Source organism: Pseudopipra pipra, chromosome 13, assembly GCF_036250125.1.
Source record: "Pseudopipra pipra isolate bDixPip1 chromosome 13, bDixPip1.hap1, whole genome shotgun sequence".
Classification (NCBI taxonomy): Eukaryota; Metazoa; Chordata; class Aves; order Passeriformes; family Pipridae; genus Pseudopipra; species Pseudopipra pipra.
The window spans coordinates 305,479-328,293 of NC_087561.1; the positions used below are offsets into that span (position 1 = coordinate 305,479).

The 22,815-nt window shown below is 43.7% G+C and overlaps 1 protein-coding gene across 5 annotated transcripts in view; it reads left to right on the top strand.

The window, feature by feature from the left end:
• Positions 1-22,815, top strand: part of MSN (moesin) — a 67,197-nt gene that overhangs the window by 13,183 nt on the left and 31,199 nt on the right. For 2 of the 5 annotated variants that reach the window (XM_064669491.1, XM_064669487.1), the window contains one exon: positions 270-392. In XM_064669491.1, coding sequence (XP_064525561.1) covers positions 288-392 — 105 coding nt within the window. In that variant the 5' untranslated portion in view covers positions 270-287. Of the gene's footprint in view, positions 1-269; positions 393-10,537; positions 10,692-22,815 lie in introns of those variants that run through there. The other 3 variants (XM_064669488.1, XM_064669489.1, XM_064669492.1) reach the window with 2 other exon arrangements.

The window sequence follows — 22,815 nt, forward strand, 5'->3', positions numbered from 1 at the left end:
TCACAGTAGGGTGTGGTTGTGGGACTCATAGAGTAGGTTAGTCTGTGTAGGTTTTGGGGCAAGGGAAGGGGATGTCTGCTACATTTTAATGCTAAAAAGCAGGGTATGCGATGCATCGTGGTATAGGAATCCCTTCAAAATACACCATTTCAATTAATTCAAAATTATCTGCATCTTCATGGAAAGGAGGAAAAAGCCTGAAGAAAACAGAATTTTCTATGGTCATTTGTAGTGGATAAAGCAGCTTCCTAATTTTAGTCTGTTTGTAGTAGGTGTCAGCAGCCTCCATGTCTTCAAGTCAGTGTTTTTTTCTGCATCCAAGAGAGAAATGGGCCAAGTCATCCAAGGCCAAGGAATATCTTGGGAGATCAACTGCTCAGCAACCCAGAAAAGTAGGTGGGCACTGGTTTTTTGACATGTTTTTCTGTATCTAAGGAACAGGATCTTCTGGCTGGAATTAAAAGGACTAAAAGGTCAGGCTCAAGGCTTTCACGCAGGGAATGGAGTTTGTGAGTGGTGAGCATTGCATTGTTTTGACATCTCCTTGTCCTGTTGCACAATATTGATACCAGACATCAGGCTTAGGTGGACTGAGCTTTAACTGTGCAGAAATGTGCGGTTAAAGTAATACCACTTGTATTCTGAAATATGAGGAGCTACTCAGAACTTGTGAACCAACCCCCCAAAAATTGATATCAATTTTCTTCTGCTTGTCTTGTGCCTTTTATTTGTCTAGAGAAACAGGCCTTATATTGCCTGCTTATTTACTGATAGCAGCAGTGCTGGGGCAGAGGATTTAGCTTCCGGCATCCAAGAGATTGGGCAAAGATCTGGAGTGTGAAATCTCTTCTTGTGATTCCTGTGAGTCCTTAGCAGTGTTTTAAACAGTATTTTTAATTCTTTCGCACCGTAAGATCCCCGCATGCTCAGTTCCCCAGGGACCAATAAGATAAAAAATAATTCTGAATAAGGCAGATTCCCTGTCAATCCCCCAGAATACTCATAATACCAAATGAATCCTGGGAAGCTGAGTAATGCCATAATCTTTTTTCGCCTTTGGCCCTTAGAGTACATTGCAACAGTTAATTAAGACTATCAGCATCCCAGTAATTAAGCGTTAACTAGGGAAACTGAGGCAAGACAGAACAACTTGCGGTAATTCCTCTTTAGATTAATGAGCCATTCTTTCAAAGCAATCCATTTTCTCAGAGAGAAGGCATCAGCCCAGGGGTGGATTAATGAAATATAGTAGGGTGTGGTGATGTACTTCACAATTTTTGCATGTTGTAGTGATGCAATACTCTGTATTTTTTGCTCAGAGATGTCCTGTGTTTAGTAAAAAACTAAGAAAAATAAATGATGCCATCTGTCATGCCTGTGTCTAACTGGGCCAGGTGGTGTGTGCTGTGTGCTGCATCATCGTGTTCTGCCGCAGGGAAAGGAAAAGCTGCGTGCAGAGTGTGTGTAGAGTTAGGCTCGTGCAGGAGTGCACTCTCTCACAGTCATACAACCCTGGCTGTAGATCACACCACGTAGTGTTAACAGGGTGGGAGGGAATTCCCTTCACTTGTGACTGTATCAGCTGGGTGGGAGAGGTAGCATCAACATTCTCAGAATAGACTCTTGCTCTAGGCAGCTCCTTTACAATGAAGTTCTGGGTTTGAGTCCACTTCACATTCTAGCCCAGAAACAGATGCAGTACTTACCTAGACAACATTGTCATGGGTCAGGGTTTGGTGTTCACCTGGAAAAAACCCTGCCATCTGAGCAAGAGCCAAGAGTAATGTCTTCAGTATAAAATGTTCCTGCATTGGAATAAGAATGGCTGGCAACTGCCTGTATATTTTTAAGGTTTCCAAAAATAGATCTAGGTCTCAGGCAACATGAATGGAGCCAAGGCTGAAATGGAAAGAACTAGTAAAGGGTCGTTTGTCTGAAACAGTTAGTGCTGAGATCATCTTCTACATTATATGCCACTACCTGGAAACATAGGCCAGTTTTCTTTTCCTCCTTTATGACTTTCTGAGCCCTGTTTTTCAGTACAATGGGGAGAATTGACTTAGTGTTGAGACTGAGTGCCACCTCCCTGCTCTGCTTCTGTTCCGGAGGAGCTGGAATGCCTGGAGCACCAAGTCGGTCTTGCAGCCCTGGAGAAGCAGAGGAAAGTTAGATTATATTGCAGATGCTCTGTGTGTGAGGGAGAAAAGGTTTTCAAATCTCAATGGCAGGTGAGAGAGAAGGTCCCTATGAGTGGGAACAGGGGCTAACTGGAGGGTTAAATTTCTGGGGAGCTGCACTCTTCTGTTCCGTGAGGAATTTGATGTCAATCAGTGAAGCCTTAATGCATGGGTGAACCTATGACATTTTGCAGAGGGGAGAAGGAGAATTTTGAAGCCAACTTCGAACTGCAGTTTGTTGCTAAGTGCACCTGTGTCTCCCAGGAATGGCCCGAGGCTGAAGGTGTTATTCTGGCTGCATTTGAGACTGTCTTCATTTGAGGTTATTGTTTCCACAGAGGTGCCAGTAAATCTGCATGTGTCCTTGCTCCCTAACTTAGTTTGGCTACCCTGTTCCAGATTAAAATCTGTTCTGCTAAAAACATCTGAACAGGTTCAGCACACTAAAACATCTGAACAGGTTCAGCACACTAAATGTGCTTCAGAGTGAGATTATTTTGGACTTGCTCTGTTCTGGCCCAATTAACTGAATGCTTGCCAATAGCCGGAGCACTATAGGTGCATTCCTGGAAGCACATCTTCTATTTTATCTTCATCCAAAAGGAATTCAGTTTACCAGGTATGAGACTGCACCACAATGGGAAAGTGAATAATCAGGTGAATAGGAAATTAAATTAAGTGCAGTGAATAGGAAATTAATTAACTTAAAACCCAAACTACTGATCTGAACTAAAAAGCTAGTGTAGATGTGGCTTACTTATATAGTTTGGTGGCTGAGTTGATAGTCTCTAGGAGAGCTAGAGCTAGTGATGATGGGGATGTGTGAATACTTTTCAATCCAGCCCAGTTACAGCCTGAACACCACATAAGTCTGCTGCTGAATACACTACAGCCCAAACTATCAGCCACATCAGAGGCAGGGCTGCCTGAGGGTCAGCACACAGCCAGTCCCCTGGATACTGCTGCCAGAGAGATTGCTGCTTATGATAGGCAATTCTTGAAGGAATAAATCTCTTTTCTCTCCTGTATTGGCCCAGCTATGCTGATGTTGAATGCAAAGGAGAAATAGGCTTGGGCTAGGAATATTGAAGTGATGTTTGCTTGGGCCTCCCTGTGCATGTGAGAGGGCAGTGAGCTGCATTCTGCAGGCATGAAGTGGGGTCATGGAGCAGACCGTGCATGCGAGAGCCTTATGTGCTGCTGCCCCAGGGCACTAAATGCTCTGGACCTAAAGACAAAAGAGGGCAGGGAGAAACTGTCTGGGAGTAGAAGGGCTGTTCTTTTAACTGAGTTTAGCATGGGCCTAGACTTTGAACTACATCTTTGTGCTAAAAGCTGGTGATGGTATGGCAGCAGCTTATTTGAGGGTCTGTAGAAACTATTGCTCTGGCTGCAGGAAGCTCAACCACCACCAAATGCTTGCAGGCTCTTTCACCCAAGCACTCACACAGCACAGGGACTGTCCCCTGATGCCCTTGGGTCTGCCAACATGCTCAGGTAGGAGCAACACCAGGTTCTGTTACTCTCTCACTCTGATTTAGTTTTGAATCTCAGGGAAGTGAGGAGGTTTTTAGGCCAACATGCTGTCCCATACACCTTCTGGGACGATCAAGATGCACAAGTGGATGTGCTGTAATCCACTGTGAATCCAGTTCACATTCAAACTGTGAACTGAGTTGTTCAAATCCTGCTGTGGAGTGGTACAGGTGTATTTCTACTTCTGTGGAGTGAATGGGTCAGATACGTGGCCTTGAGTTTCCAGCTGTTCTTGACACCTATGCAAGATGAGCACATGGACACTTTCCAAGGAGAGGGCCATATTTAGACTGTTTCTGTGCCTGATGACACAAACTACTAAGATGTGGAGAGTGAGACTCCATAATCATCTGCATCTGCTCTGCAAATTTGCAGTTGGTGGGATTTGGATCAGACTGTTGTGCAGTTTTTCTCTTTTTATGTATCACAGACCCCGGACAAGAAAAACAGTTGCTGTCCTACCATCTGCCTCTCTGGTTCTTGCTGTTAGCAGTGCTCTGAAGTACTTGAGCTATGAAACCTGAAAAGACTTTAAAAATAAACTCTTTGCATTGACAGGTCCAAATAAATAACCAGGAAACAAGTCTCTTAAATTAAGAATTTAGGTAATATATAGAAATATTTATTTATAAACAGTCAACATAAAGTACAGAATTTCCACTGTTGGCTGAAGCCTTAAGATGACAATTTTGTCAGCCCCCTCTAAGATAGCCAATCTTATTTATATTACTTTTATAGCTAGTCAAAAGGAATATAAAATCATCTAGTCACCCACTGACACAGCTTGTAGGACCAAGCAAAGCTATCTGCTAGTCTCTGTTTCTAATCTACACGACGGTACTGCTTCCATCATCTCCTGTCATGATTGGACTTAGTTTGCAGCTGGAGATTCCTGCTGTGATAGCTCATTGCAGGTGTTGATGATCCACGTGCCTTTGGGAGTGGTTTTATTTTAAATAGTGAAACTGTATTGACCCAAAAATCCCTTTCAGAACTGGTTTCTCCCTGGTTCTTGTTCAGTTTGATCCTTCTGTGGCCTTTTTCACTATCTTGGACTGATTTTATATACAATTACTCCTGATTATTACATGTTGAAGCCTTCAGAAAATCCCAGTGTAAGTGAATGCATTCCAAACAGACTCCTATGCAGTGGTCATCTGTACTGGAGCCATCTGGAGCCTGGTACTCAGCCCTGGAGGTTGGACACTGAAATTCCCTGGCAGGCATGGAAGGAAATGCCTGGTGGCCTTCATTACAGTCTCCAAGTTCCCAATCTCTGAGTCGGAAAGGCAGTGGCCCTACATGGTCATCACATCAGTACTATCATCTTGGCTCCACACAAGCCTTCTGAGAAGGAGGCAGAGCAGGAGAGAGGGGGAAGAGAGGAGACAACTCCATGAGAGCCTGTTTCCTTGGAGCATCAAAACTGTGAAGATCTTTCCTGAAGACCCCATGCCGTCTCCCTTTCTGCAGCAAAGCCTATTAGTGCTGCAGATAAAACTCTTCCTGGTCTGAGCCCTATTGAACAGAAAAATTGCTAGACTTTATATTACAAAGTTTGGATTGTTCTGTGAAGAAAGTAAGGTGGATGAAGAGCAGAGTGACAGGTTTTGTTAGAATTTGGAGATTTAATTGTTTTTTTGGTCATGATTTGTTTACAGTGAGGCTTTGCTGGTCAAGACAGCTCAGGAGGGAGTCCCACAGGCTTTGTGGACTGCCTGTTGAGGAACACAGTGCAGGTAGCTCAATGTGCAGGCTGAGGATTAAGCTCTGGGGCAGGAGAGCCTGGACTGGCACCGACATTTTGCACAACAAAGGGCACAGGGACCTGTGGCCCAGCCAGGTGAGAGAGACCTGCCACTCAGAGACACAGCAGGAGCTGAGGACTAAGCAGGAAGACCTCAGGCTATCTGAGAACAGACCGAGAAGGTATAAAAGCCCAGGGAGTCCTTTGGTCAGGGTCCCTCCTTGGGGGCACCCACATAGAGCTATTACTCTGTTGTTGCAGGATGATAAAATTACTTAAAGGAACCAGAGTTCTGAGACTCTGCTATGGGAAACCTGGGGTTGAGCTGGTAAGGAAAACTTGTCTTACTGAGAGTGAGGTGTGTAGGGAATCAAATGGAGCCCCTATCAAGTCACTGGAGCTGCGAAGAGGCTTTGGTCCCAACAGTTACAATCTCTGGTGGTGGGAGTGTGACTGCCAGAGTGGCTCCTGAATGGTCAGATAGGAAAGTTTACTTAACATGCCTTGGGAGTAAAATGCAGTGGGTAACGGTAGTAATTTACCTCTAGCTCCCAGCTTCCAGTATGTTTTTAGCTGACCCTGACTACTGTAAATGCTTAATGGCCTATGGGAAATACATATGAGTAAATATGTTTGGATACACATCACATGACCAAAGTTATCACAATAAATACCAGTGGAGCTAATTTTCAAATTAGAAACATTTTTCTAAAACTGAAAGCCCTATCTTGATTCCTCCTGTCACCCACAGAAATAATTTTTCTTCACTAGTTTGAGATGGAACAGACCATCAGGACTTACCCCATCTCCTTGCTCTAAGGAGAAGGTGCCGGTGTCAGTCTCCAAAGCTCACATTGTTCCAATTCTGCCTAGATTTAAGAGCGTTTCTGTGCCAAACTGGCAGAACTTTCATCCAAACTGGCAGAACATATTCTCAGTAATTGTTTTGTCATTGCTAGTAATGTTCTCTGTTATTTGGGTTGTAAATATTTGAAGTGAGGTCCCAGAATATCTGTTAGATTTCCCTTTGTTCCCCACATTGCTGCAAGCACTACAAGGTGTGCAAAGCAAGCAACACATGAGCATTTGCTTGCATATGGTATATAGAAAGAATAACTGAAGAAGAGACAATTCTAGCAAATGGCTTGTTCTTACATTTTTTTTGTATGGTCATTGCATACATTACACACCTTTTGTCTGGTTTGAAACTCTCTTCTTTAGTCTCTCCCTGCACAAGCACAGCATATCCGCAGACATACAGGGAGAGATGAGTGGTGTGGGCTGTACAGCGAGTCATTGTGCCTAATTATCCCTTGCAGGGACGTCATTGCCAGTGGTGGATTTATATGCTGGAGGGAATGAGGAACTAGGAACTAGAGCATCTGGCAGACTCAAATCCCTGGGTTTTCCGAGCAGTTCCAGCTATTTCTGCCAGGGTGAATGGACAAGCCAGGAGCTGGGATGTTACAATGTAATGAGATCCATTCTGTAAGGTGGAAAGGGGATCAGATAAATGGGGTCACACATCCAGTGGCCCATCAGCTTCTGCCCTGTCACTGCAGCTACATGGGAATGGAATTATTTCCAGCCTTTTCAAACCCTGCCTTCCCTGGATGTGGTATGCTCTCCACTTCCTTTACCTCTCTCATCCTTCCAGCTTGAGAACCACTGCAAAAAATTACCGCAATGCTCAAGACAAAAGGTGTTAAAGAGGCAAGGGTGAATGGAAAGAGTGATTTTGTTTGTTTGGGTAAGAAGATGCCTTTTACTTCTAAATACAATGAAACAGTAAAATGATCTAAGATTGTCATTGAAGGCATCTCACTGTGAACCTAAAGGCATTCAGTCTGAGCAGAAGGAAAGCAGTAAGAGCAGGAGGAAGAAGTTTAGCTGCTATTCAAACAGGAGCTCAGAACCTGACTGGTTAATTTTAAATAGACTCAATCCAGGACTACTGTGTGGTGAAGGTGTAGTTCTCATACTATGGTAACAATTTCATTTTGTGCCTCCCTTTACTTATGTGAATTAAACTAAATTTTAGCCCTCTGAAATATAACTCTAGTAAGAATTTGGCCTCTATCCTCTGTCAAAGCTATGCAAAGGGGAGCTCATGCTACTCAGCATCAGTCAAAAAAACCTATATGCTGACAAAATAGCCCCTTTTTTAAGTGCTCATGCTAAATAATTCTGATATGTCAGACCAAATAATTTACCTGCTTTTTCTGCTTAAAAGAAGGTACTACAGAAGGTTGGATGTAAATGAAACCAAGGCCAGAAATCCTCAGTGAAATACCAGACCTCCTCCCAGGAGAATGCTTAACGTCATCAGGTCTAATCTAATTCTGAAACACTTTAATATTATTTGGGATCTGAGCAGTCTGGAAATAACAGCATTTTTGAGGCCCTGGGTAATGTTACTCATTTCTCCAGCCTCCTGCAAGAAGGATCTTTAGTCAGCTGATACTTTTACCCCTTGGAATCTCATTCTGAAGTCAGGAGGAGAGATAACCCCTGCCTGTGGCTCTCAAGGAATCCACCGAGGTGGTTGTTCTCACACATGGCCAGGCAGGGAGGGCTCAGCAAAGGGCTGCTGGATGACACCACCCCTCCTCAGCAGCTGGCAAAGCAGAGGTCCGGGGGAGGTGAGGTCTTGGTGCAGGACTTCCGCAGCAGGAATTCCTCATGGTACTGTGGCTGGAGCACCATGTGGTTCTTGTTTCAGATGTCTTGTCCTCCACCTCAACAGTGAAGGGGAAGGGGAAAGGAAGAAGCAGAAGAAGAGAAGCACAGAGACTCGTGTCTCTTACAGGGAATTCGAAGTGGCATGAATGGTATTTTGTTTGGCTATTGCTATGAATGTTAGGGAAGACGGACAAGAGAAGTGGCGGGGGTGAGAAAGAAGTGTCTGTTATGCTGTAGCATTTGCTTTGCTTTGTCTTGCCCCTTGAGACTGTTCGAGACTCTTTGGCAGAGGGTTTATGACTTTCTGCACACATGGCCAATGCCTGGAACACTCTGAGTGAGAATACAGTTGCTTTGGATCTGATTGTTTCACTGGCACAAGGCTTCATTTGCATCATGGCTTCTTGTCAGTAGCACTATGAAGAAGACATTAGGTCCCTGGATACTAAATTGTGGCACTTTAAATTTGGCAAGGAAATAGCTAGACTTCTATCATCTAAAGTCTTCTCATCTTTATGAAAAAGAATAATGAAATTCTCCAAACAGTTACCTCAGTCTTATGAAGGAACGTTGGAATAGAAGTCCCAACAGAAGCAGAATCAGGCTCTCCCCATCATATATGTTGCTAGCATGGAAGAAGTCTCCACAAAGTCACTTGAGTTCAGTGAGAGAGCTCACACATAACATTCCTGGATCCAAACCTGGCAAAAAATCACAAGCAAGTGACTTTATTATTCTAGATGTCTTCTGTCAGTATCTCTTTCTGCAGGAAACAAAGGGAGCCCTTTCACGGAGCAGTCTTGTTGGACCTAGTCTAAGAAAGTCTCAACATAAAAATGAGCCAGAAAAGGAAGAAACCTTTGTAACACAGGCTCTTGGGCACCTGTGACTTTCTGTGCAGGAAAGTTATACTGGTTTATCCAATTATACTGATGGTTTTTTTTCTATGTAGGCATAGCATAGAGATTCTAGTTTAAGTGAAACCTGTATATTCAGCTGAAGCAAAGAAAGCTCATGGACCCTGTTTCCTTCTCCTGAGAGCTGGGCATAGGAATAGTTTTATTACTCTCTATAGTATTACTCTTGATTTACTTCAGGGTGAGGCAAGGCCTTGTGTCTTGCAAATTTCATTTTTCTTTTTTATAGGCTGAGAACTGTTCTGGATTTTCTCCTTCTCATGCAATGCTACACAGTGAGGAAACATGACAATGAAAAGCAAACCAACACATTTTATAAGCTTAAAATTTATTTGTGTTATATTACATAAACATTCACAATGGTATTAATCCTTGGGGAAAAAAGAGAAACTTCTTTTCTGAAGACCCTGAGGATTTAAATCTGGGTATTTACAAGGTACTTTGAGATCTCTTGAATGAACAGCAATTTTTAAAGACGTACAAAGTGTTATTATGAATCTGATGTCAATTCCCAACATATCTCAGTTTAATAATAATCCCAGAATACTGTAATCAAATTAAAGAAAACAGTTTACTCATCAGGAGTCTGTGCTGATTTGACAAGAAGACACAAAGTCAAGAAAAAATAATAAGGTATGTTTCTACTTTCCTTTAAAATTAAGACATTTAATTTAATGCGAACATTTAATTTCCTTCTTCCGGGCATGAGTTGATACCTTTAAAAAGAAAGACTTTTTCCTGAGAGAAAACAGGACTTGGTTCGCTGTTTGACAGTTATGTTCAGAGTCCCAAATGAGATGAGATGGCATCTTTAAATCCTCATGAAAATACTGGACCTTGATTTCCTCCATCAGTGGTTGCAAAACATGGACGGCAGAGGCAACTTTGGCGGGTGGCCTGCTGCTAGTCCTCCAACTATTCTCATCCATGTATTTGATTCCTCATTCACATTGTGTGGTTATGGTGGTGGCCTTGGAGAAGCCTTGAAGACCAGAGGTGGCTTGCTTGCCGAGCTTCAGGGAGCCACAGTCCCTTGGGCTTTTGAAGCACCTGGAGCTGGAAGCGTGTTCTTTACTCAAAGGGACAGCTGTGAAAACCTCTACAGAACAGGAGCTGACCGGCTGCACCAAGGGCCGAGGAGCCCCGGTTTAGCAGCGCCCGAGCTGCATCCGCTCGAGGCACAGAAGGGGCCGACACAGGTCAGCGCTGCAGTCTTTGAACAGCGCAATCACCGATAAAACAGCATTATTTTCTTAAATAGCGCTTTTATCAAGGACCAGAAGTCCCAGTGACACTGATCCGCGCATAAACCTCAGCGGCCGGGGCTCTCTCGACACTGGCTCAGGGGCGCTGGAAGCCCTCGGCGCTCGCCCCGGCGGGCTCCGCCGCAGCCCCCCCGGCCGCGCCCCTCCCGGGCCGCCTGGCAGGGCCCGGCCGGGGCGGGGCGGGGGCGCCGCGGCCGCAGCCGCGGCCGGGGGCGGCCGGGGCGGGGCCGGGCGGGGCCTGGCCGGGCGGGCGGCGGAGAGGCGCGGCTCGGAGTCCCGTTAGAAGCAACGCGGAGCCCGTGCGGATTCCCACCGGCGCAGGAGGAGCGACCGCCGTGTCCAGCCCGCCGGGAAGATGCCGAAAACGGTGGGTGCTGCGGGCGCGGGGCGGCGCGGAGGCCCCGCGGTGGGGCCCAGACGGGCGCGGCCCGGCAGCTCCTCCCGCCTGGGCTCGGCTGAGCCCAGGGCGGTGGCGGCCGCCCCGGAGGAAGGAGCGAGGGGCAGGAGGGAGTCCCGGGGAGCGCAGCCGCCCGCTCGCCCCTCCATCTTGTGCTCCCCTCGCCGGCCGCTCCCCGCCCGGGGGGCCGGGCCGGGGCCCCGCCTGGGCCGCGGGCTCTCGGCGCGGCGGGGCCGCCCCTCCGCCCCAAAATGTCCGTCGGAGCGCAGCGGGGCCGCCGCCCGCCCGCGTGTGCGCCCCGGCCGGGGGGGCGGCGGGGCGAGGCTTCCGAGAGCCCGGGGGGAGCTATGGCCGCCTCGCGTGCTCCGCCAAGAGAAGTTGGGGTTTTCACAACTTGTAATTAGTCAGTTTGAGTTGCCAGGGAGCCTTGTCCCAGCTTGACTCGAGGTATTTCTTGGCTGGAGAGTTTTTGATACTTCAGAAAGTCCGGTCAAGTCTGTACTTGACTCTCCTCGCAGCAGGAGTTCGGTGACTAATGAGGAGCATGGGGTTTTTCCATTTAATTTTTCCTGGTTGGAGTAAAAATTGGTCCCAGCCCTTCATTGATAAAACAGGAAGGAGCAGGCTGGAAGTCTCTGGATGTTTCCTCACTGGAGTGATCTGAAATGGCCTAAAAACATCAAATGTTTAAGCTAAAAGTCTGTGGCTTATGTAAAGGAGAGAAAATAAGATCCTAAAAAAAGTCCACCCCTATGCAAATGGCAGTTGAAATGGAATCCACACTGATTTTCTTTCCTTTGTTTTTTTTAATATTTTAATTTTATTACTTTAAAATTGATATTAAATGCCTGTTTGACTGACTTTACTTTTCCCGACGTCTTAAATGTCATCTCTCTGAGACAATAGCTGGATGATGATGGTTATTTAAACATCAACATCTTAAAGGACATCAAACTCACGCTACTTCAAGGTTTAGACAGTATTTTCTGAAACTTTAGGAAGGCCTTTCTTCAAACATCAGCAATGATTAGTGAAGATTTACTTACTAAAAACCCTAAAATACGGGCAACAAGTTCAGTAAGATTAACAGAAGGAGCACAGGTTAGGGGACTTCTATGTAAAATGCAGTTGAGACCTTTTAGCCAGAGAGTTTACAGCCATGAAAAGTGACTTCTTTCAGAGTGAATCGGCCAAGAAGTCCTGAAGGAGTTGCTGAGAGGCGCGGGAGGTGGAGTTCCCAGCACCGGGCTGACTGAACGCTGGCTGGGAGGTGCTCACTAGCCTCTGCTTCTGCAGACACACCCAAGGCTGGGTTCACCACCTCGGTCTGCTGCTTTCTGGTTTTGACAGAGTACTTCTGCTTTCGGAACTTTTAAAAACTGGAACAGATAGAGAAATGCAAGTGCTTTGCTGTAATGCTGTGTGTTGCACACCATGGATTGCTCAGAAGGCGGCTCCAGTGTCTGTGCCTGTTGAACTGCAGGCCTCCTGCTTTGTTTCCTGCCCCATCTGCCCCGGTTGCAGACCCAACTGAAATAATATTTAAAAATTATTTTTTTATCTCTGATTTGCAGGAACAGGATATGCTGGCATAACTGTGTAATTTCTTCATGTGAAATAAACACGACTACTAGTGTGCTAGCTTAAGATTTGCTAATAGCTGCTTAATTAACAAAACAGTAAAAAATGCAAATGACTTTCTCAATCAAGGAAAATAATCAAGGTCAAATGTGGATGAACCTGGGTAGTTAGATATAGTTATATGTAGGCTACATCACAAAAATAAATCCATTGTGAAGAAGACAGATGGAGGAAATGTTCCAGGGAACAGTTCTGGCTGGGCAGGAAAAACATTTGTGTCTGAACTGCTTGGTAGCTCTTATCATTCATCTCACCAGGCTTACAGAAACATGCTGCTGCATGGCTTGAGCAGGAAAAGCTGTTGAGTTCTGAGTCCCGACTCCTCTTCAAGCTAGGCTAAATGTTAACACATCTAGCTAGAGATTTCCATTTCATTATGAAAGGTTTGCTGTGATTGGCAGTATGCTGTGTAGCACTCTTAATAAGAATCCAAGATTAGCTCTGGTAACCCTTGAACTAGTGCACGTGATTTGCTGTTGTGACTTGTAATGTCTGCACGACCAGGGGGTTTGGTTACTGGAGGCCTATGTAGAAAGTCCGTCATGGATAAATCTGCTGATCCTGCTATGCTCTTAACAGGAAAGCTTCACTTTTTTATCTAGAGGGATCTTAAGCAGCCAACTCTGGTCTAAATTTTTTGTGTTCTGAAAAGTTTGCAAGGTGTGAACAGTTAAAGCAGGCACCAAAGAGGACATATAATTACCCCCCCATGCTTTATATTGCAAAGGGTGGAAGTAGTTGAATGCTAAAACATGTCTTTCGAGCCGTTTTCAAGCTCTGAAAAGTTTCTGCCCCAGTTGTGAGCTGTCTGTTTATTTGCCATGAGTAGGCTCTGATCTTGCCCTGACTAGTGCTCTGGTCTCTCACTGAGTCACTTCAGGCTGGTCAGTGCTGGAAGTCACACTGTCCCAAATCCTGATAGAAGTGAGTCAGCTCTCATGTTGGTGGCTAGTCTAAGCCCCATGGTTAATCGCTTGAACTTTAGTATTACAAAAAGCATCTTAGTTGTCGGAGTGGGAGGGAAAGTGACCTTTTTTTTTTTTTTTTTGTACCAGTCATGCCTATTTAATGGGCTGATACTTTATTTTTAGCTATTAGAAAAAGCAGGGCTTCCGTATCAGGATTCATTGACTATTTTGCCTGTGCATGTACTTACTTTGTGGCTATATGAATGGATAGGCCACTGAACTCGAAATGTGAGCATCCATCACATGTGAGGTGCACATTCAACTGTCCTGTCACTAGGACTTGAGCAGTTCTGTTTTAGGTAATATAGCCTTTACTTATTGTAGAGAAATGGTTTTAATCAAAGCTAATCTTGTGAATACAGAAAGCTTCAAACTAAGGTATGATGAAGTTTGGACTGTTGCCTTTTCCCTTAATGCTTTCTAAAACTCAGTGTAGCAGTAGTTACTAGGGCCTTCAGGGACCCTGTCTGTAATTCGAATTGATGGTCTTAATTCCCAGTTGGACTCTAAAGGTCTCTGAAGCTTAACTCCCTCTGTTCCTTAGAACTGCAAAGTTCTGGTTAGAAGAAAGGTAACTCAGACTGAGGTAAATATCAAGAGAACCCTCTGGATAATTTCTTGTGTGTTGCTACTTATACCAAATGCTGCAATAAGACAGTAACTATGAGCAGACTGCTATGCTTGTTTGGGTGATCTTTTTTCCTTGTGGAATTTACCAGAGGTCTTGAAGGCAAAAGGTGGATGGCGATGAAAACTGTGACTTTAACGGATGGGCACTTCTCTCTTGGGGCCCTGGGTTTGGGTCTTGTGCTACGAAGGAGCTCTGGAAGCATTCTAGATCCCTCCTGTCTTATCTCAGGATTGATCCTTTGGTGTTATATTGCCTCCTTTCCCTCAGTATAACTTGAGAAACTCGGCAACACTGTTTACAGTTAGACAGGCTTTGATTTGACATGTGTGCTAGCTTGTTAGGCAAACTCAATCCACTGTATGCTTCTTCTAACACTTATCAGATATATTACTTACTGTAAAGAGATGTGTATGAGTGCTTCCAAAGACCTTGCTTTATACAGAAGTCTGTGTTTCCCCCGCTGGTGAATGTCAGATGCCTTTGTATTTCAGAAGCAATAATAGCTAAAAGATGCTGAGTGTACAGTGGAACCAGGTAAACTACTGAACTGGTGTGCAATGAATTGTCTGTAGCTTTACTCCTAACATGGAATTTTTCAAAATAGGAAAGGCCTTTACACCCTAGTTTGTAGTGTATCCATCAGCTTGGTTCCTAAATTCTGCAAGAATAGAAAGATTTTGCCTCATGTCAGATGAAGCAATTAAGCCTGACAGTGAGCAAAAGCTTCCGTTTGGTACTTTTAAGCCTTCTATGTTAAAGTTAAACAGGGATTTTAAAGTATCCCATTGATGATAAATTAGCATTCACTTTATTTTTACATACTGGTAAAATCTTCCTTTCCTTTTTTATGGCAAGCCCTGCACCCAACTGGCAATGTTGTGCCAAAAACATCATTTAGAGTGGTTTTACACTGTAGTGAGCAAGAACTGCTCCACGTACCTGATCTGAATTGGTAGTCATGATCCAGTTCATAAAACTTCAGTGTGACAGTGTAAGGTCTAAGAGTGCTTTTCATATCGGAGTTCTTGAAGATTAAACATGTTAGCTGACTCCTTTATTTAATTTTTGACCTCTTAGTCTGTTGCCGGAGACAGTTGAATGAGAAGCTGTTTGGTGAGGTGCACCCAATTAAAGGGGCCCAAAAGAGAGCTTTAGGTCTGCTGCTTCTGTTGTAAGAATGCTATAGGGAACAGAGTGCCTCCTATCAGGGGTTCATCATCACTTGCTTCTTGCAAATATCCTGTCACCATAACGTTTACAGGCAGTATCTCTTTTGAACCTTCAAGGAGTTGCAGCCCTTTCCTTGGGTGATTCTACCTTGTCTGATTAATCACCCCTGAAGGTTAATTACAATTTTTGCTGTTCTCATGAGGATCGTTTATAAGGTGTCTTAATATGGACTCTTTCTTGACAGGAAATGGCATCACTGCCTCTAGAGGAAACTTGTTTCAGTTATTTTATGTATAATGTCCAGTCAGAAATGAAATCCTGCTGCAAAGAGCTCACTGAGTCCCTAGGTGGCTGCTTGAAAGACAGCTGATGAACTGAAACTGAGGGATTCCAATCTCTTCTGTTTGTGATACTGGGGGTGCAGGGGGTGGGGGTGCCGGGTGCCGGGACCCTCCTGGCTGCTGGGTTGGGCATGTCCTTGCTGATCAATGACCACTCCCCAGAGAAACCCCTCTGGAAGAGGTAGCTCTGGCTCTGTTCCAGGGTATGAAGGAAGCTGACTAAAAGCTTCCTCTAGCTACGTCATCTCCTGGACTCTTTCCTGGCTCTGTGCAGCTCAAACAACCTTATTTGGCTAGCTTCTTTTTTTTTTTTTCTTCCTTTTTCCCCCCCCTTCTGTGCAGCAAGAGGGCCTCCCTGAATTTGCACAATAAAGCTGTTATCTGTGCTTAATCACTGTTCTAAGGAGTACGACGGGGTCTGCTTGAAACGAGTTCCAAGATCTCGACTCCTCAGACTGCTGTTGTTCCCCTATCCCTATGTCCTGTTTGTCTGTCTGCTAAATGGCTGTACGAAAAATCAGCTCCAGTGAGGAGTCTTTGCTGCTGCAGACGCACTGTTGGAAAAGAGAAAGTCTCTCTCTGCCCAGGAATAATCCAGGGCAATTTACTGATGTAAATTAGGAGCAATAGTAAGCTGCTAGTTAATTGTTTACCTTTCCTTAGGGGTCTTTGAGAACAGCAGGAATTTGCATAGTGCAGCCAATAACACTGCATCAAAAGAGTTTGTTTTTATCCAACGTGAAACTTCCAAAGTAGGCTGAAGTCTCTGGATTGATGGAACATTACTATTTTGGGCACATCTCTTTGTAACACTCCTGTGTTACTCCTGCTTCTAGGTGGAGCATTAAAGTGTTTTGGAAGTTGTGGGCATAAACCCCACCTTTCTTACTCCAATAGCTAATACTGACTCTTGCAGTAATGTTTAAAGCAAGTATTTGGCAGGGAGCTAGGAAGAGACATTCACTGGCAGGCTTGGTTGTTATAGGATCAGCTGCAACTGTTGGGAGGTTTAGAACCTGAAATTGCAGAGGTTTGGGGCTTATGTTGATGACAGACAATTGTGTCTGCAGCAACTGTGACTATCAATAGGTAAGTGATCTAGTACTGCTTCCTTCCTGTGCAGCCATGAAAGGATATCTTCACTTCTATGAATGTGTGATCCTCCAGTGCAGTACTGGGGCAGTCAAAAACTCCTTGCCTTTGTATAGTGGCTTGTTGAACTTGTATCAAATGGGGAGAAAACTCTCTTTGGAGATGTTTTTAAAGGCATGACTCCTGTGAAATGCTTTTTCCTAGTTTTCCAATGTCTCTGAAGTTGTATTAGTTGTTCTGAGAAACCTGTGCAAAAATACAAACTGTGGATGAAGGAATGATGATCAGTTCTCATACCATTGCCAGGAGTGCTTGGCCATGCTACGTCTCTCTCCCTTTGGCCGTTTTGGTTGAATAGCTACAGACAAGGGCACAGGGGTGTCCCTAAAGGAGGAATGAATGAAAAAGCTCCAAATGTGGTCCGCTCTGTAGAGAAACATACAATTAGTCAAGAATGAGAAGATGGATTTGTGGGGGAAGAGACAGACTCCTTTCTCTGCCAACTGTGATTCTGTGTAGAGAAAAATGAAATCTCAGAAGAGTTCAGAAAGAATAACTGATGCAATGAATCCATTCCATGATGAATACTGATCATGGTATTCAGGGTCCAGACTGAGCTGTACTCTCTTGCAGATTTCTAGTTCTGTTGATCAACTTGTTTGTTTCTTAGAGGAAGGCTACTCAGGAGACAGGACTTCACTGTACTGGAGTGTGAATACTGTAAAAACTTTCTTGTTGTACTTGTGTTTTTTGGTTTGTTGTTTTTTTGTTGTTGTTTTTTTTTTTTTTTTTTTGTGGTGTGGGATTGTTACATTGATGTCAGAGAATCTTGCATGCAGCATATTGGAGAACTGTTATTCTGCCCTCGCGTGCCTCCCTATGTTTTTGAGGTAAAATCATAGAATCACTAAGGTTAGAAAAGACCTTTAGGTTTGAGTCCAACTGTAAACTGATGACTTTCTGCAGCCATGAACCGTTCTTGTCTGTCTGTGTATCACTGATTTATACTCCTGCTTTGTAAGTCCTTGTCAGAGTCTTTTTTCTCTCTGGATTGGGAGACCCCATTATGGTGGGGAAGTGACAAAGTACAGGAAAAACCTGCCGTGGCAATCTGATCAATCACTTAGTCATAGCATTTAATGAATGTACTTGCTTTTACTTAACATAGGTTAATAAAGCATGGTCTATGCTAAATCCTTGCCATATATTTTAAACTGTATTAAACTTGAGTCTCTGGTATTAATTCTGTGCTTAGTTACAGCGTAAAAACTGAGCTGCCAGAGAAATAATTAGCATGAAGGGTCAGGGTGCTTGACATCACATCTCTGATCCTGCAGAGGTGTGGTTTTTTGTTCATAATATCTCTAAGAATATAAATATGGCATAGATTTTATTTTTTTTTATTCACTCTTCCAGAGTAGCGTGCTCAGAGGGTGAGAACATTTATTTCATTAATACACTAAATGTCTTTTCAGGCAGTTTGCTGGATGGACAAGAGGGTTCTGGTTGTGTGGTTTTTTTCTCTGTTAAAATCCAGAACTTGATATCTTCCTGACAGTTACAATCCACAGGACTTATAGAATGGCAGCAAATGGTTCTGAAGGCACACTGTAAGAGGTAAGGCAGTTCCACTGCTGACAAATTCAAGCAGTACCAGGTTGCCCAATAAAAATTGGTGATACAAAACCCACACGATACTTTGTGGTCCAATACATCCTCTTATATAAAACAGTCCTACTAGTCCTCTTATTAGTATGACAGCTCTCTGGCAACCTGGGAGTTCCAGTTAGAAGTGATAGAGAAGGAGAGATTTGTACATATGTATTAAAAGTAAGGGTTTACCTACAGATCATTAAGCAGACACTTTAATGAGTGTTTGACCTGTTCATATGCAAGTTAACAAGAGGAATATGGCATAGTAACCTTTATATGGATGTTTATAGTAAATATGCTTAATATTTATTTCAATTTTGTGGAGATGTTCTAAATTTAACTTAAATGAGAATCAGACTTTCATCCTTCTCTTCCTCTCGTTTTAGAAAAGAATCTTCATCTCCCATGAGATGAATGGATGTAGTTTCAGATATGCTTACTTACTTACTTTCTTGGTGAGTTTCTTCTTCCTTTTAAGAGGTAGATAGGTCTGTCTGTCATAGCCTCTACTTAGAATAGAATTGTTCAGTTGGAAGGGACCTACAGTGATCATCTTGTCCAGCTACCTGACCACTTCAGGGCTGACAAAAAGCTGAATCATGTTAAGGGCACTGTCCAAATGCCTCTTAAACTGGCAAGCTTGAGACATAGACCCACTCTCCAGGAAGCCTGTTCCAGGGTTTGGCCACCTCATATCCTTTCTAAACCTGCCCTGATGCAGCTTTGAATTATTCCCATGTATCCTGTCCCTGGATCCAAGGGAGAAAGATCAGCCCTTCCATCTCCATGTCCCATCCTCAAAAAGCTGCAGAGAGCAGTGAGGTTACCCCTCAACCTTCTTTTCTTCAAACTAGAGAAACCCAGAGTCCTCAGCTGCTCCTCAAAGGACTTGCCTTCCAGCCCTTCTCCAGCTTTGCAGCTGTCCTCTGGACATGTTCAGGCACATCAGTATCATGGTGGACCCAGCACTGCACACAGTATTCCAGGTTAGGTTGCACCAGTGCTGAATACAGCGGGACAGTGCCCTCTTTTGACTGGCTGTGTTTGCTGGTTTTGATGCCCCCCAGGATGTGTTTTGCCCTCTTGTCTTCAAGGGCACACTGCTGGCTCTTCTTGACCCTGCTGCTGACCAGCACTCCCATATCCCTTTCTGCAGGGCTGCTCTCCAGCCACTCCTCTCCCAATTTGGACATGTGCCTGGTGTTACTCAGCTCCAAGTGCAGAGTTTGGCATTTGTTCTTTTTAAATTTCATGCCACTGATCTATCACACTCTGATCTAGTTAGACCCCTCTGCTAGGCCTCTTGTCCCTTGAGAGAGTCAACAGCACTCCCAGTTTTGTATTGTCAGTACATTTGCTAATGGTGCATTGAACTCCTGCATCTAGATCATCCCTAAAAATGCTGAACAGCACTGGCCCTGTTATGGAGCCCTGAGGGACACCACTGGTGACTGCTTGTTAGCCAGCCTCAGCCCCATTCCCTGCAGTCCTTTGAGCCTGCTGCCACTGGTTCTTTATCCAGTTCTTTTACAAACGTGGGTAGAGCCCTTCCCACATCTTCCTTCACGTTCGTGAAGCCTGGCCATGAACACCTTGAGCCTCCTCATCTTGCAATTGGACAACTTGTCCAGAAGGATGCTGTGAGGGACAGTATCAAAAGCTTTACTAAAATACCAAAAAACTACATCCACCACCTTTCCTTCATCCATTCAGTGACTGACCTTATTGTAGAAGGATATCAAATTAGGACTTCCCCTTCATGAGCCCATGTTGGCTATGCCTGATGATTGCATTGTCCTTTAAAGAAAGGCCTTTAATGTCCTTTAAATGCTTTTCAATAGTGCCCAGTTACTTGGTTAATCTGCTTAATATCTGACCACTAAAATAGACCTGCAAGAATCAAGAAAGCAAAATTGCCTGGAAAGCTGGATGGGTTGAAAGAAACTTGCTAGTATTGTAGCTGAGACAATAGAATACTCAGTGTCTAAGCAGTAACAACATGCAAAATTGTGACATGTTTGGTTTGGTGTATGTGGTTTTGTGTGTGTTTTGTTTTTAAAACCACTAGAGTTGTCCTTTAGGGATGGCACTAGATTATATTACTCATTATATTCATGTGTTCCTCTAAGTTTTGACAGCATTCATTAATGGAGACACTGTACAGTGTGAATAAGAAGGGTGTTGCTTTTCTAGATTATTGTTTATAACTACCAAATGTTACATCCAAATGTTGAGAAACATATGTGCTCTGTGAGATGAGATTGAAAGCTTAAGCATCAATAACTATTATGCCAACATAGTTACCCTACATGTATCTATATGTTAAGGAAACTTAAAACCACTTTTGAAAAAGTGACTGAATAACTTAATTTGTTTTATTGGATAGATAATGAAAACTTGAGCTGAGATATGTTGAATCCATTGTCTGGCTGTATTCAGTGTTCTGTGGCTAAAGTTATCCTCAGGGAAAAATCAGGATCTGAGCTTACCTCAAACTGAGAAACCTAGATTTTTCTATTTCTGAAAACGTGCCACGTGAGTGAGCAACTGGATTTTTGTTGCAGTATCTGTATTTTTAACTGAGGGGGACTCAACATGTGAACTTGTTTGCCATGGTGAAATATAGAAAGCAAAGACCAGTAAAATGGTTATGTTCTAGCAATATCCACAATCTCCTAGAGAAACAGAAGCTGCTGTATGAACTGTTATACACGACTGCTCATTTTGTGAGCTGTCTCAAATTCTTAAGGTTACTAGTAACTTGAATAATGGGGTCAGAAAAGGCTAGTATTACTTAAAATATCAGAAATCTCCAAGTCCGTGGTTGGGACTGTGGAAGGCTTGGAGAATGTTCTTATTCAACACCATAGAATGCTTTATCACTAAACCAAGAAAATATTTGGATAAGCAATGTGTCTTAGTCCTCCAGCCTGCAGCTCTATAGTGCTGACTTTGTTACAGAAGCTGGACTGTAACTTGTTCTTTCCTGGAACATTGATGTGACATGCTTTCCTTGTTGCTATAATGTTAGTCCTTTGCTCCAAAAAGCAATCAAGGAGCCTGTTACCTGAAGTTGGTATTTAAAGAAGCCAAGTGTTGACATAATATTTTTTGTTTTGCTTAAAACAGTAAACTGAACCTGGAACTGATGGTATTCTGACCCGGCCATGACAAACTGTGAAGCAGCAAGCTCCTGAACACTCAGAATTTTCTTACTCTTCTTTTCTTTTGATGACTTGCTGCTGTGAGTGTTTTGGGCTATGTGAAGTCTATAGCCACCAATGTTTTCTGTGCTGTATACCTGGGGTGCTGAGTTCACAACCATACATGTGGAAGCTCGTTAAATCTCAAAAACCCCAAGTTAGGTTTTTTCTTTTATCTTGCTCTGTGGTTTGTTACTAGCATCTCAAGTTGAAGGGCAACTGCAAGCTGCAATACAATGTGTTGTGCTCAGCCTGAATTCCCCTTTGCACATCCAAGAGTACAGGGTAGAGATCTCTTTTGAATGAGGATACATGTCAGCATCTTCAGCTGTAAGAATATATCACTGTAGTGTTGTCTTGGGTCTGTTGAAAGACAGCAAATAGAAGGACTGAGTAACTTCCAAATTGATAGAAGATCAGTCCCATCAACTGAAAATGAGGCGTCCTGAGCAGTGCTTGCTTCAGCATCATACACAGGAAATACAACGCTGTCTTAGTGTTTGTTCCCATAAATGCTAAATAATCAAGTAGAAATCTGACAGAAGGCTGCCCTGCTCCTTTGCTGCTTCAAGTTCTGACAAATTTAATACTTAAGCTTCGCTTGCTCTGTACCTTATTCACATCAGTGCAAAGTCTCTTCTACCACTAAGTATCTTGGTCAGAGGCTAAGCTTTGCACGTGTCTTTCATACTGCAAAAAAATGATAGTGTCTCTTTTTTTTTCTCTACAGAACCTGTTGGACTGTGTGTTGCATTGCTCTGTCCTTTCAAGTTTTTCCTTGTCTCTTTACAAATTGCTATGTGCAAGTTGCTTCAGACTCAGAAAAGTTTGGCATGGAGGACTTTACCAAGAAATGCTTTTACAATATTTAATGGCAGCTTTGATTTGGCAGTGTTTGGAGGTATTTGAAAGTAATTGGGATCTGAGAAGATTCAGACAGTCTTATAAACCAAGTGATTTCATTAGTCTGCCATTCCCTTAGAGAAAGATGGGTTATTAGATGCATTAATGTGGGACTATCCTTTTCCACAGCAAGCCTGAGCTGTTAGCAGCTTATCCTGTTCCCAGTGTCCTGGAAACGTGCAGTTAGTGGTGAGGTATCTGCATGCAGGAACATTGAAGGAGCCTCAGTCTTTGATCAAAGTTGAATTCACGCTTGCAAACCCTACGCTGCTGTACCTTAGCATGTGGAAAAAAAATGAAAACATAACAAAAAGCAACCCTACACAGCAGGTCTGGGTAAGAGCTAAGCTGTCAAGTTGAATTGTGAATGCTCTCGGCAGAAGGTTGCTTTTCAGACTCCCTGCCTCTGCTTAGTCTAGTGAGTTTGCTTTTGTAAGTTATATGTGTGTGTATGTTGACTTAGCCAGATCCTGAGTCCATCTCCTATTTCTC